This window comes from Protopterus annectens, chromosome 13.part0, assembly GCF_019279795.1.
Source record: "Protopterus annectens isolate FY-2018-M chromosome 13.part0, PAN1.0, whole genome shotgun sequence".
Taxonomy (NCBI): Eukaryota; Metazoa; Chordata; order Ceratodontiformes; family Protopteridae; genus Protopterus; species Protopterus annectens.
Window position 1 is genome coordinate 216,153,740 of NC_056747.1, and position 14,226 is coordinate 216,167,965.

At 37.6% G+C, this 14,226-nt stretch overlaps 1 protein-coding gene across 1 annotated transcript in view; it reads left to right on the top strand.

The window, feature by feature from the left end:
- The window catches only part of MYO1F (myosin IF), a 1,136,901-nt gene that overhangs the window by 996,736 nt on the left and 125,939 nt on the right, over positions 1-14,226 (top strand). The window contains exon 21 of the mRNA XM_044053742.1: positions 10,663-10,832. Within this exon, the coding sequence (XP_043909677.1) occupies positions 10,663-10,832 (170 nt within the window). The remainder of the gene's footprint in view (positions 1-10,662; positions 10,833-14,226) is intronic.

The following is a 14,226-nucleotide window of genomic DNA, read 5'->3' on the forward strand; positions in this document are numbered from 1 at the left end:
CAAACATCTGCAGTCTGTTTCCTTCCTTAGTGGAATTTATCTGAGTTTACCTAATTGCTACCTGTGCTTCCCTGACTTTACTTCAGGCCCATACTCTCTGGAAAACCACCTTCTGCCAAACATTTGCAGTCTGTTTCCTTCCTTAGTGGAATTAATCTAAGTTTACCTAATTGCTACCTGTGCTTTCCTGACTCTACTTCAGGCCCCAACTCTCTGGAAAACCACCTTCTGTCAAACATCTGCAGTCTGTTTCCTTCCTTAGTGGAATTTATCTAAGTATGTACTGCTCACCTGAAGATTATATTTGCTGCCTATAACCTCTGGTTTACCCCTGTGTTGGCTGCAGCCCACCTGCTGACTGCTCCCTCTCATCTACCTTTTCCTCCAACTCTTACCTGAACATTCCTCAGTCTTCCTACCCCCCTCTCTGCCCTACTCCTCTCCACTGTTAACCACACCTCCTTTCTGAACTACTCTTTTCTCTTTACCCATTCATCTTATAATCTGCTTGTTTTCCTGTCTACCACAGTAAGATATTCTAATAACTCCCTTTACCTTGTCCTACCCTGCTCTTCCTTACATTTATAGTCTTGTGCCTTGCTTCCTACCTCCTGCTGTCCTAATCTCAGGCCCACTACCTCTGCTTTTAGCTAGAACACTACACACTTTCCTCTCCCTTTCTTTCTCTTTCAATGATTGTTTTTTTCTCAGACTTTCCTTTTGGGTTTAGCCCTGCTCCGTTCGCCCTCACTACACTCGGGCTCACTTCGCTCCCTTACCCTACCCCCATTCCCACCCACCCCTGTACAGTTTCCTTTTTACTTAACCATCCCTCCCCTTCCTGCCCAGCCATCCACTACAATTCCACTTCCTGTTTATTACCACTCCCACAATCCAACATCGAATCACACTTAACATATTCACCTATTTTATATAATTTCTTACATTTCCCCTCTTCCCTCCTTAACCAAACTACTCATCATGCTGCATCTACTTATATCTGCAACATTACTCATTATGCTCTTTATTACTACATCCTATCACTTCTACCTCTCAAATCCATTATTTTGTTCCCCCACCTCTCACTCACACTACAGCTTTCCTACTTCTTCTTCTTTTTCCATCTCTCCAGACCTATGTAACTCTTCTACCACAACTCTGTACAAAAGACATATTTCAAATTCTCAAACCTTCTAATAGGACTAAATCAAGACCTCCCAAATACTATCTACTTTTCACATCAAGTGCTTTTCTCTATAAACAATTACTCTCCTCAGGGGACATCCACCCCAACCCTGGCCCCTCTTCACCTGGCTCCTCCCCCCCTTTATCTACCTTAACTACCTCCTCCTCACAACCCTCTTCCAACAACCTACCAGATATAAAACCTCAGTCCCATTACTCAATACCATGCAAACACCTAACCTTTTATTCACTAAACATTCAAAGCCTAGCAAATAAAATTACTGAACTGCACTCTCGGATAGCTTACAACACCCCTCACATCCTATCCCTATCGGAAACATGGCTCAAGCCACATACCTCAAACAGTGAAATACTCCCTCCTGGTTACAACATCTACCGCTCTGATAGAATGTCAAAAAAAGGAGGTGGTGTAGCCATCCTCTACTCTAACAGCATTAACCTTTCACCATACCCGACACCTATTCCTAACTTCCACCCTGCTGAACTCCTCATTCTAAACTTTCATCTGAATCCTCACAAAAAACTTGCTATCACTTCCATCTATATTCCTCCTGGCAACAATGTACCCATTCTCGAAAACATATTATTCTGGCTCTCTTTCAACATAGCTTATGAAACACTCATCCTTGGTGATGTCAATATAGATTGGTCAAAACTTTCTACTGACTCTCCCTTACTTAGTATTCACCTTCATGGTTTCCACCAACTCATTTCTACCCCCACTCGTTTCCACAAAAATACAACCTCCAGCTCCACAATAGACTGGATTCTTACCAACTCCCCTCAACATTACCACCAGCCCAAAACCCTACCAGACTCCCTTAGTGACCATCTCCATACCTCTATCCTAAGATATGACCCACATACTCCTAAACCCCACCTTTTTAGGGATTGTCAGAAACTATCCTCATTTAATTCTTCACAGTTTAACTCACTTCTACAAAACATTGGCTGGTCCATCCTTAGACAACTCCCCCTGAATGATGCCGTTGACACTTTTAATAGCATTTTCCTGAATACTCTGGACTCCCAAGCTCCCTCTAGGATGATCAGAGTGAAATCTAATCATGCCCCCTGGCTTTCAAAAGAAACTAAGACCATCATGAAACAAAGAGACAGTGTCCGGAAAGCCTGGATCAAAACTAAACAAATTCCTCATCTTCTCAAATACAGACAACTATGTAATCTTGCCAAAAAACAGACAATTATAGACAAAAAAAGCATTTTATAGCTCAGGCCAGCATAAACATAGATCTAACCCCTGGAAATTCTGGTCAGCACTTAATAGCATCCTTTACCCAGGCCCACCCACTAACCCATCCCCCTACCCAAACTCGACTCCGGAGGAAACAGCTACCCTACTTAATTCCCACTTCATTTTCTCCATCCAAAATCACCTACCCTCTCAACCTAACTCCTACTCCTTACCAGACCCAACACCTACCCCCAATAACACTTTATTCTCCTTCCAGCCACTTCCCACTTCTTACATCAAATCTCTACTGCTCAAACTCAAACCCTGCTCTCTCTCTACTGACAAATTACCTCCTACCTTCCTCATACCTGCAGCTGACTCTATTGCCTAACCAGTGACTATATTAATTCATAGATCTATACTAGAATCTACTGTTCCTACTCTTTGGAAATCTTTCTACATTACCCCTCTCCATAAAGGAGGCAACTCCACTGACCCAACCAACTATCAACCTATTGCCATTCTACCCCCCCATCTAAGATACTAGAAAAATGTATCCATACACAGCTTCTTAATCACCTTCTCAATCACAACTTACTCACCACTACTCAACATGGTTTCCGCCCCTATCACAGCACTACTACTGCTCTACTCTCCTTCACCCACACCATTGCAGAATCCCTGGACAATAATAAAGTTACCTCCTGTCTCTTTCTAGACCTCTCCAAAGCTTTTGATACAGTATCCCATCCTTTACTTCTATCTAAACTTGCAAACTTTCACCTATCCTCCTCCACCCTCAGCTGGTTCACTAGCTATCTATCTGGACACCAACAATCAGTCAAATGGCTCTCATCCTATTCTCCGTTCCTGCCTATCTCTACTGGTGTTCCACAAGGTTCCATCTTAGGTCCCCTTTTATTCAACATCTTCACCAATGACGTCTTCACCTCTTGCAATCAGTCATCCCTCATACAATATGCTGATAACTCCACTATTATTTCTACAGCTGACAACATCTCTGACCTACACACTCTAACCCAAAAAGCTCTACTTTCCACCGAAGAATGGCTTTCAAAAAACTTATAATCCTCAATCCAAAAAAAAACAAACTCTTGCTCTTCCTGCCCCGTTCTCTTGCTCATCATAGATCATCCTTTGTCATTATGTCTTGTAATAATACAGCCATCCAACCTGACACCCACACTAAACTCTTAGGGGTCATCATTGACGATGAACTAAAATTCAATCAACACATACAGCAATGCATAAAGAAAACCCATCAGAAACTAGGTATCCTATATCGGAACAGAAAATACCTCACTCCTGAGGCTAGACTCACCCTTGGACAAGCACTTTTCCTCCCCTCTCTCCTCTATGCTGCCCCAGTTCTCACAAATATTTAAACTACCCTGAACAAACTTCAACAAACCTACCACAAAATAGCCAGATTCATCACTAACTCCCCAAACAACACGCACCACTGTATTGCCTTAAAGTCTCTACAATGGCTGGAGCTCCCACAACTACTACATCTCTACCAATTTCACATGCTGCACTCTATGCTCTTTAAACCCTCCTGTTGTCCATCTTTATCTCTCCTAGTCTCTATCTATAACCCTTCTCGATCTCTCCGCCCAAGCTTGGAATAAACTTCCTCTGGACATAAGCTCTATCTCTCACACTCCACTATTTAAAAAAGAACTGAAGACACATTTATTCAACTCCAGAACCTGTCCCTGCTAAGACCCTACTTAGCTCTCCCCTCCCCCCATACTCACATCACTCTCAGTAGATCCTACTGACACTCTTGACTCTCCCTCATTATACAGTAACAAAGAATTTTTGTCCAGAGAAGAAAAGAAAAAAAATGTTTAATTTATTTTCTCTTTTAATTATAATCTTCACATGTAGTTGTTTATTTCTATTGTTTGCTATTATTGTTTGTAATACTTGTTTTTCTTGTACTGTAATTATATATTGTATTTTCTGGAGATTTTCTCCTCGGGTCTCCACTGAAAATGGGACAAAATCCCAGTTGGACTAACCCGGTTAACAAATGTCAATAAATAAATAAATATAGTTCCTAGATGGAAACAATGAACTCCCTATAAACAAAAACTTCTTTACTATAGGAGACTGTAACTACCCATCGACAAACTGGAGCTCCTATATGTCAAATGTAAGATACACCCAAAAGTTCTTAGATTTCATAAACAAAACCCAGAACAGATTGTTAATAAATTCTCTATAAGGTGTAATATCCTTGACCCAGTCATTACAAATATAACGTCTTCATGTACTATTCCCATGATGTCTACTACACTGATTAAGTAGCATCATAAACTAAAGACCTTCACCACTAGAACCTCTAAACCGGAATATACCAATATTTCAGAATTTAACATTTTCAGATGTATAAATCTCATCAAATTCAATGATGAATTTAATTCCAGACTTAATCTTAGCAGGAAGCTGCACAAAATAATTTTATACTCACTTAAAAAAGATAAATGTATAGAACTGACAGTATCTATCACATCTAAACATAATGTGTAGTTTAAAAGCAAAACACCTTGGTGGTCTACCAATAAAAAGAAATTCTACTATAAAAGGAAGAAAAACTCCATAAAGTATACAGCAAATCTAAGGACAACAACTTAAAATAAAAACACTATAACTACTTAGGCAGCCCACACACAAATCTTCCTTTTGTTACATTAAGAAACCCAACATTGTTCAGAACTTATTCAAGAAGGCACCACTTACTCTGACCCAGCAGACACTACCAACATACTAGCTGATAAATTCAGTACAAGTTTCACCCCAGAAATTACTATTCAAAGCCCATTTATCCCTGCAGCCCTCAGACTCCATCGTCATCATCAGACCTCATGAATTAAAGGAGTTGTAAAAGACTAAAAATACTTCCTCTATGAGACCAGATGACTTACCTGGCTATTTAATAATAATATCAAGCAAGCCCTGAAGAAGCCACTCCTTAATCTATTCACACTGGCTTCATCCCTAAAGTTCAGGGAGTTTCAAAGCATTTTTTTTTCTGAAATTGTTAAAAAAACCAGAACCACGTTTCATTAGTCAAATCAACTTGGATCATTTTTTCAGCTATTTTAATGTACACATTGTTCTAAACTTGCCAACTGTTCATTTCTCCTCTGGCTTGCCCTTTACAGTCCTCTGCCAATATAATGTTATTACCAAGTTGGTAAATCATTTGAAACATTGCTACACAAATAAAGTAATTCAGTTTCCTTCAAAGATAATAAACATTGATCAGTTACTGTCAGAACTACCAGTTGTCACTTGGAATAATCAATGTTTCTAGGTTACAACTGATGTAAAAGATCCCTGTGTCTATACATCATGAGGATGGCTGACAATCGTTCTACAGTTATTTGGAAATAAAAAACATAGGATAAACTAAAACTAAGGCTTCAGGGGAACAGGGAAGGAAGCTCTCACCATGTAATATGCATAATCATATCACATAAAATATCACATTTTCCATTAACTATAGATCTGCATTGTCAGCAAAATAATCTAACTAGACATACAGAATACAAGAAAGAATAATTCACAGTACATTATATGAGCTATAAATTTCAAAACATGTTCAGGCTTCAATATTTTATAAAACTAGAGTAGTTAAATCCAAAAGTAAATAAATACAACCCTGTTATGTCAGAGAATTATAGAATACAGGACAATCCCATGATGCAATTTCAAACAACCATGGTTGCCTAGGCATAATTCAAAGAATCCTTAGTTAGATTTACTGGTAACTATCATACTTTGTCAAATGAATGGAAAGTAAAGGAATGAATTATAAACACATATTTATTTACTTATTTAACTACCAGAGCACTATTAGGCCCATAATTTATGCTGAGGCTGTAAAGAAATATTTGCCTGAACTTGCAAGATCACACATACCCAAAGGTCTTTGGGAAAGCAGGTTTAAGCTGATAAGGCCCAATAGGTCTATTTACACATACAGAAATGTTTTGGTCATAGGTGACTTTATAGTTAGGTAAACAGACTCCATACTCACCTGACTGGAAAAGAACGAGGTGACTGTAAGTGTCAAAGGAAAAAACTTCAAAGACCAATTCACGTAAGGTTCAGGTATGGCACCTTTTATTACTTGCAGCAAGGAGACAAAACATGCAGATACAGGATTTTGTCTAAATTACTAGTAGGCAGTATGCTTCTTTTATACAGTTCTATGAAATGTTACTTTTCTATGGTTGACGTAGTTAGACACAGCTTTCTGTATTATTCTACAGAAAATGTTACTTAGATTTCCTGCTGACATGTCCAGATTTATGAAAAACATTTGAGAAAAACAACCTGGCCTTGGGGCTTTATTTTTAGCCCATACAAACTTTCTATTCTTCAATTGTGCAGTTCTAATATATATGTGTTACATTTCAAGGTACATTTCTAGCTTAGGTACAAGTAATGCTGACTACGGTTTATATTTTCAAGCAGCCTTTGTTTTCATTATCAATAGCTTCAGCAGTTATGTACTTTTCTCATAGCATAAGCAGAAAATCAATAAGTCTTTGTTTAAATCTCATGACATTAGTAGAAATGAAACATCTATTATTATTTTCATGACATTAGCAGAAATCAAATGCTTTCCTGTTAATTTCCAAAGCATAAGCAGATCATAGCTGCACATATTTTTATGACATAACAGGATTGGAATGTCTCAGTAGCTCGTGCAGATTTATGTAGTGTGAAATAGAATAAATGTGCTAACCCTTTTTAAACATCGAATGCACTAAGCATGTATATTACTAATACATATTTTTCTAACAGTAAGCTATTGTCCATGCTTGGCTATGTGATGTTACAATGGCCCTAAGAAGCCTTAAGCTAGACTAATATGACTACAACCTGAGGCACTCATTGCAGAGGGTCATGCAGACAGAGAGATATGATGCAATATACTATGCATGTGTTAGATGCAGGAAAGCCACTTGTATCTTGCCTTCACCAAGAATGATGCCTAGATACCAAGACAGGATCATCAGATTTTACAATTAGCTATGTAATTGTTATCATTCTAATGGGATTCTAATATGTGTCAATCTGGCATGAGGTATTAAATAAGACTTCCTGTTTTGTTAGGGATGGCTTGCACCTCCCATACCAGGGCTAAGGTCTTTGCTGTTCCCATAGTGCTATTTTTAGGCAGAATTGCCATAGTGGACATTCCTACATAACGGACTCAAACTCAAATTAGGACAACATCATTGTGGCACTACCCGATGCTAGGAGTCTAAATAGAAAAAAGCCAGAACATGAGCTCCTCATGCACCTTGAACGGCTTCATATTTGTCAAGTTACTAAATAGTGTATTACTGCAATGACAACACACCTTCTATACCAGGATTTAGTGCATTTTATGCCTTCAGACCCTTGAGTAACTGTGGGGGGGCATCTGTATTTGTTAGAATCACTATTATATCACATCAGATTACTCATAACTCTAAAATGGACCTCCTGTAGATCCAAACACCCTTAATAAATCCAAATATTATTTCACTATAAGCTACAGAGCCATATCAATGCCACACCTCACACCTGAAGATCATGGAAATTACCTTAACTCCACTGAGGCATTACATATTAAACCAAATTCCCTATTACTAGGGGACTTCAATTGCCCAAGCACTCACTGGCACAATTACACCTCTGAAAATAGCTATGATCAGCATGTTTTAAACTTTGTTAATGCCAATGCACTGGAGAAAATTGTAGAAGTACCTCCTTGAGGCTCTAACATTCTTGACCTGATTCTTACTTACCCGCCCCACACCACCTCATCCCTGGATAAATCTGATGACAAACTGACCATCTTCTTTGTCAGCCCTAGTTGTACTATCCCATCAACAAATGAGACCACGGTTAGGGACTTCTTCAGAGCAAACTTACTTCAGCTTGTAGAAGACATGTGTACCACTTCCAACAATTCCTTCCAAACCGACCCAGCAGAGAGGGCTGCTGCAGTCACCTCTGTCTTTCACAATCACCTAAACAGCTGCATAGAATAGTCAGTAAACATTCACCATAAATGTAGCAGTAAATTCAGGAGTAAACCTCTCTGGTGGAATTCCTATATAAACAAATTGTATAATAAATGAAGGAAAACAATGAAACGTTGTTGGAAATGCCCATCTTCGTACTTCAGTACCATACTGTAACATACCGGCAAGGAAGAAATGTAAAGCAGAATACAAATTTAGGGTTCCCGCACATACCAAAGGAAACTACAACTATTTCTTCACTTAAATCAGCAAATTAAGGAATAATGTCAAACGAGGCACTGAGCTCATCAGTAATGGCATCTCACACTCTGATCTCATGGATATAGGTATTAGAATAGCAGGCAAATTTAGAGGTACTTAATCCCACCTACCCACATTGTTGCCTCCATTATCCCTGAAAATGTAGTCCCCTTAAAATTACCTTGGAAAAAGTCATAGAATCCCTGTCAAAAGCTAAAAATAATACTTCTATGAGACCAGCAACATATGAGTTTGCATTCTTATGAATGTTAACTATGAATTACCTGAGTCTCTTCTTACATTGTTCAACCTTGGCCTTTCCAGGGAGTTTGTGCTTGATGCCTTGAGAGCAGCCACCATGACACCTCTACACAAAAGCTGGCACCTCTGCAGACCCATGTACTTATAGTCCCTTCAGCACCACCAGCTTTAAATGTCAAAGCATTGAAAAATATCATAGCAGAACTCATATCTGCAGGCATAGGACACTTAACTGAACTTGTCCCCACTCAGCTTTTTACGAAAGGCAGGTCCTGCCTCCTGAATCTAGTAAGTGTCCTTGAAAAGGTTACAGTTTGCTGCAGACGGCAGTCAGTCTGAGTATATTGCTTATCTTGACCTGGCTGTGGCTTTTGATACTATTCCCTATGCTGGAATTATTGAAAAAAATTAGGCCAACCTAATGTATACCCAGAGATTGTTCTATGGTTTACGAATTGGGTATACAACAGATCCAAAGTTGTGAAAGTTGCTGGTACACTGTCTGAATGTAAAATTGTGCAGACATCCAAGCCAATGTCCCACAAGTGAGGCTGACCAAGTTTGTTGATGACTGCAAACAAAGTACTGTTATCTCTTAATCCACTATTACTAAACAGCTCCAGCAAGGCCTGGAATATGCACATACCTGGTTTACTGAAAGTAAAGGTTTACTAAAAGTTAAATGCAAAAAAGCTGCTCACATTTTATGTCATAAATGGTACTATACTTCAGACAGAAATGGCCATAAGAGACATGAATACATATGTGGACATGCGTGATGCAGTTGTTTCAAAATCCATGATTCTGTCTAAAAATAGGTTGTATTTTTTAAATATATTCCATTAATTGTTTGTACAGTAACTTTTCCATTATTTTAGCTAAAGGGCATAGCATACTAATTGTCCTGTAATCTAATACTAAAGAGGGGGTTGTTAACTTTGGGGATTGGAACTACAGTTGCATGTATCTAAGAGTAAGAGATTATACCCATCAAGAGGGTTATTACTTAGCATGTAGATGTGTGCAAGGTGTATTGCTGACTTTAAATTATCCATAGGTAATTGTTTGGTATCTATGTAATATGGAAAAAAGGTCAGGCAATGTACTTCTATTCACTACTTGCCTAGTAAACATTGTGGTTGGTGATGGCTGTTCACAGAGTTACTGAAGGAGTCAGATGTGATGTTGGAAGGATGGATTGTACATCATGTCAAAAACTGGTTATAAATTGGTTACTGGAAGTAGAATTCTGTCTGCAAACATTTTATGGATTACTTTAGTGATATCTTTTTGTGCTATGATAGCCTCACAGGTAATTATATTTACTTAGAAAGATGAAGGTGGGCTTAAAGTATGCCGAATTACTTTATGACCCTTATTCTTGTAAGTGGAATATGTAGGTAGTAGTTTCCTTTATGACTTGCCATGGATGTGAATTGTTCCCTGGTATATGCGTGTCGTATTTGAGGTTAACCGTAGGTATGATGTGTATTTTCAATACGATGATGTGTTTTCAGCAAATTTTACTTGTACAGTGTGATTCCAGGACGTAATACATAAATTTTACTTTGTGTAGATGTAAATGTGTCTTTAAAGTGCAGTTTTTAATGCCCATATTTGGTTGCCATTAATTCTAAAATGGCTTTCATGCACATAAGGAAAATATCTGAACTCTTTCCACAGCTTCAAGTATACTTTTGAATTTCAAGGAAAGACGGAAAAACAGTATCAATCGCAATTTTGTGGGGGACTACCTTGGAATGGAGGATAGGCCAGAGCTCCGACAATTTATTGGAAAAAGAGAGAGGATAGACTTTGCAGATTCTGTTAATAAATATGATCGTCGATTTAAGGTAATTAAAACATAAAGTCAAATTTTACTACAGATGTGAATTTATAGCAAGTATGTTTTTAACTTATGGATATACTGGAATTTTAAGTGTTCAACAATGACTTCAGTCAATTTCCAAGAATGTTACTGTGTTTTGTTAAGCTGTTTTTGGCCAAAATACTGTCTACCTTTATGCTAGTATAAATGGAAACAGAAAACATAAAAAGGTTAATGCCTAACTGCTAATTAAAGCTATTTTTCTTTACATTTAAAGTGTTTCTGGTTAAAGGTATTCATGTAGTGCAAAGTTCTAGGGAGTTACCAAGAAAACCATAACAACAGGATGCATGCAATGCAAACAGTACAGTTTATAAGTGTGTCATACTTTATGGACATTGGAAACAACAATGTTTTATTTAACTTGTCAAAAAATGTCCCAAAATAAACTGCAAACAATATGTGTAAGAAGGCATGACTCAGTGACCAGTTTCCTTTTTTAGCGTTTTTGTTCTTTTATTATATATGACAGAACTTACTCATAGGTTCATATATTATAGATTCATTGATTAGTACTAAGCTAACTGCCCTTGTGAGCCATTTTAAGCCTAGCCAATTATCCCTTGTGAGACTCAAACCCCACATCTTGTGTTTGTGAGGCAAACACCTTAACCATTAGGCCACCCTCTCAACAGTACTCAGCAATCTGTTATTTAAAATTCAATTGATACTACAGCAAAACATTTACAAACTGCTTCCACATTATGCTATTCATTGTGCTTAACATGCCTGCTTACACACTAACTACTATGTACAAGGAATTTATATTTCATTGAGTTACATGGCTAGTAAAGTTCAACACGAACAATAGAAAATTAATTCCCATCTACTGGTGTTGTACGTTAATCACTGAGCTGGTACAACATCTTAGTCGCATCAGAGCATTTATATAAAAGTGGATTTGCCCCACTTCATATGAATGCATTTTCTACTAAAAAAAATACTTCACATGTGCATTGTTTTCAATATGTTTATTTTACTTGTTTTTATTCTTATATCTTGTATGCTAAAACTGCCCCAGAAAAATGAAGCTCTGTTTTTTATATTTACTAAACAGCAATGAAATGTATACATTTGAGGATAAGATTAAATAACTATAGCGTGTCTTTCAAACTATAATTTCCCAAATCACAAACCTCTTCTAATATATCATTGCCTGACGTTATGTATAATGTTAGTATTATTGTCACAAAACAGTTCTCTTAACTACTGCCTTAGAACAACCTTTCCCCCACAGTGAATATGCATATTGTATTTCAGCTTGAATTCTAACTGATAGTCAGCATACTCAGATCATAATCTGTGAGAAACTTGCTGCAGTAAAAGAAACTGTTGTATATTCACTCATGTAAGTTGTCTCTCTGGCCTGATTTTTCAAGAAGTCATTGCTATCTCGAATTTCAGAGAATGTCTAGATTTTTGCCTCACGTTTTTGGTCTGTTCCTCATAAAATTTGTGTTTTTTTAAAAAAAAATCAGTGAGGAATGAGGAATGAAGTCATTAAATAATGACAGACATTTGAGTTTCAGACTTCATATTCCTCTTAAAATGCATGTGAATACAATACCTGTTATTCTAGCAATGTTCTAAGCTTATGAATAATATTTAAAATGTGTCACTGATTTTGAGCCTTTGTCTTTCCCTTTATTTTTGTCTTCGTTCAGAATTCTTGCTCCAAGGGTTGTGTGTGTGTGTGTGTGTGTGTGTGTGTGTGTGTGTGTGTGTGTGTGTGTGTGTGTGTGTGTGTGTGTGTGTCTCTCTCTCACTGTCTTATCTCTATCAGAGAGTATCTTTCATGTGCTAGTACCAACTTGTGTAAATTTAAAACCCTATAAACCCAGTGGCGTAACTACGTTAGAAGCGCCCTGAGGCAAACTTTTCCTAGGCGCCCCAACATCCCCCCCCCCCCCCCGGGAACCCAAGCCATCGAGATGATCGAAGCCAAATGGATGGAACAAAAACAATTTTCAACAGAATTAAGCTGCAGATTAATATATTTTTGAAAAGTGGTAGAGATATTTATAGGAACAGCATGGGTAAGGACATTTTGCCTTCTTTCATCTTTCAAGCAGAGTCATAAAATGCCAAAATCCAGCATATTGTTAAAAGTCTATCTTGGCATTCATTTTCACTATCAAAAAAGAGTGCAGAAGGTTTGGATCCACAGACCTTAAATGGAATAAAACAATTTAAAAAACCAACCTCATAAAAAGCTGAAAAAGTTCAATAATATCAGAAAGTCTATGCTAACTGTGCCTCTGCACAATTATCCAGGCTAACCCTATGTTCACTTTAGAGCTGTCACCAAAAACAAAAATGCATCAAGGAGAAACTTGTTAAAATTCCCACCATCATAGCATCAAATTCCTGAACAATTTACCCTCTTGTGATCAAACTAGGAAGCCAAAATCCAAAAACAGCACAGGCTCATGGTTTCCACCTTTTGCTATTTTCTAACTCCATTCCAAATCTGTTTATGAACTCCACCATAATCCATCTGCCAAAGGCCGCATCCAGTAAGAAAATTAAAGACTACAGACCAGTAGGTAATCTAGATCCTCTAACAAAGTCCTTTGAAAAATTATAAACAAATTTGAAACAAACTCTTACTTGCATTTTAAAATATAACATCCGCACAAATAGACATCATGTATGCAAACCTCAGTGTAATATCTGTATCACCACATTCCTAACCAATACCATCTATTCAATCTTTGAAGAAGGCAAACTCACATGTGCTATATTTATAGATTACAAAATGACATTTGAATGAGTGGACCATAACATTCTACTAAAAAGTCTAAATAAATTATTTTTTAGATGATGTGTGTGCCTGTTTACAGAGTTCCTTACTAAACAAAACATTTTATATCTCTGGATTCCATTATCATAAACCATATGCCTATTATGGGAGATCTCAGGGATCAGGGGTAATTATTTGCTTTTTTCACTACTAATCAATAGCCACCCTTCTAATCTTTATAAGTCATACTTTACGCTAAAGACTTTGTCATCACCAGAGTATCAGCAGTGCACTAACAAATCAATGTGTTTCTCCAAAGTTTCTTCACACTATACTTGAATTGGATTTGCCCTAATAAAGTTGTGCCAAATACCAAACAATCCACAGTAAGGATATTTGGTAGAAATAGACAGTTGTCTTCAGCCCATTTTCTCCACTTCCTTGACAGTCCTCACTGGCCACTACCATTCATTACTGAGCAGAAATAATCGGAGCTCCTAGTAGACATTTCATTACCATTTTTTATTTGTCTTGTGGCAGCCTACACACAGAATGTACTGACTCATCTCAGAGAAGCTTATAAAAGCTGCAACTTATACACAAAAGGAGCTAGACA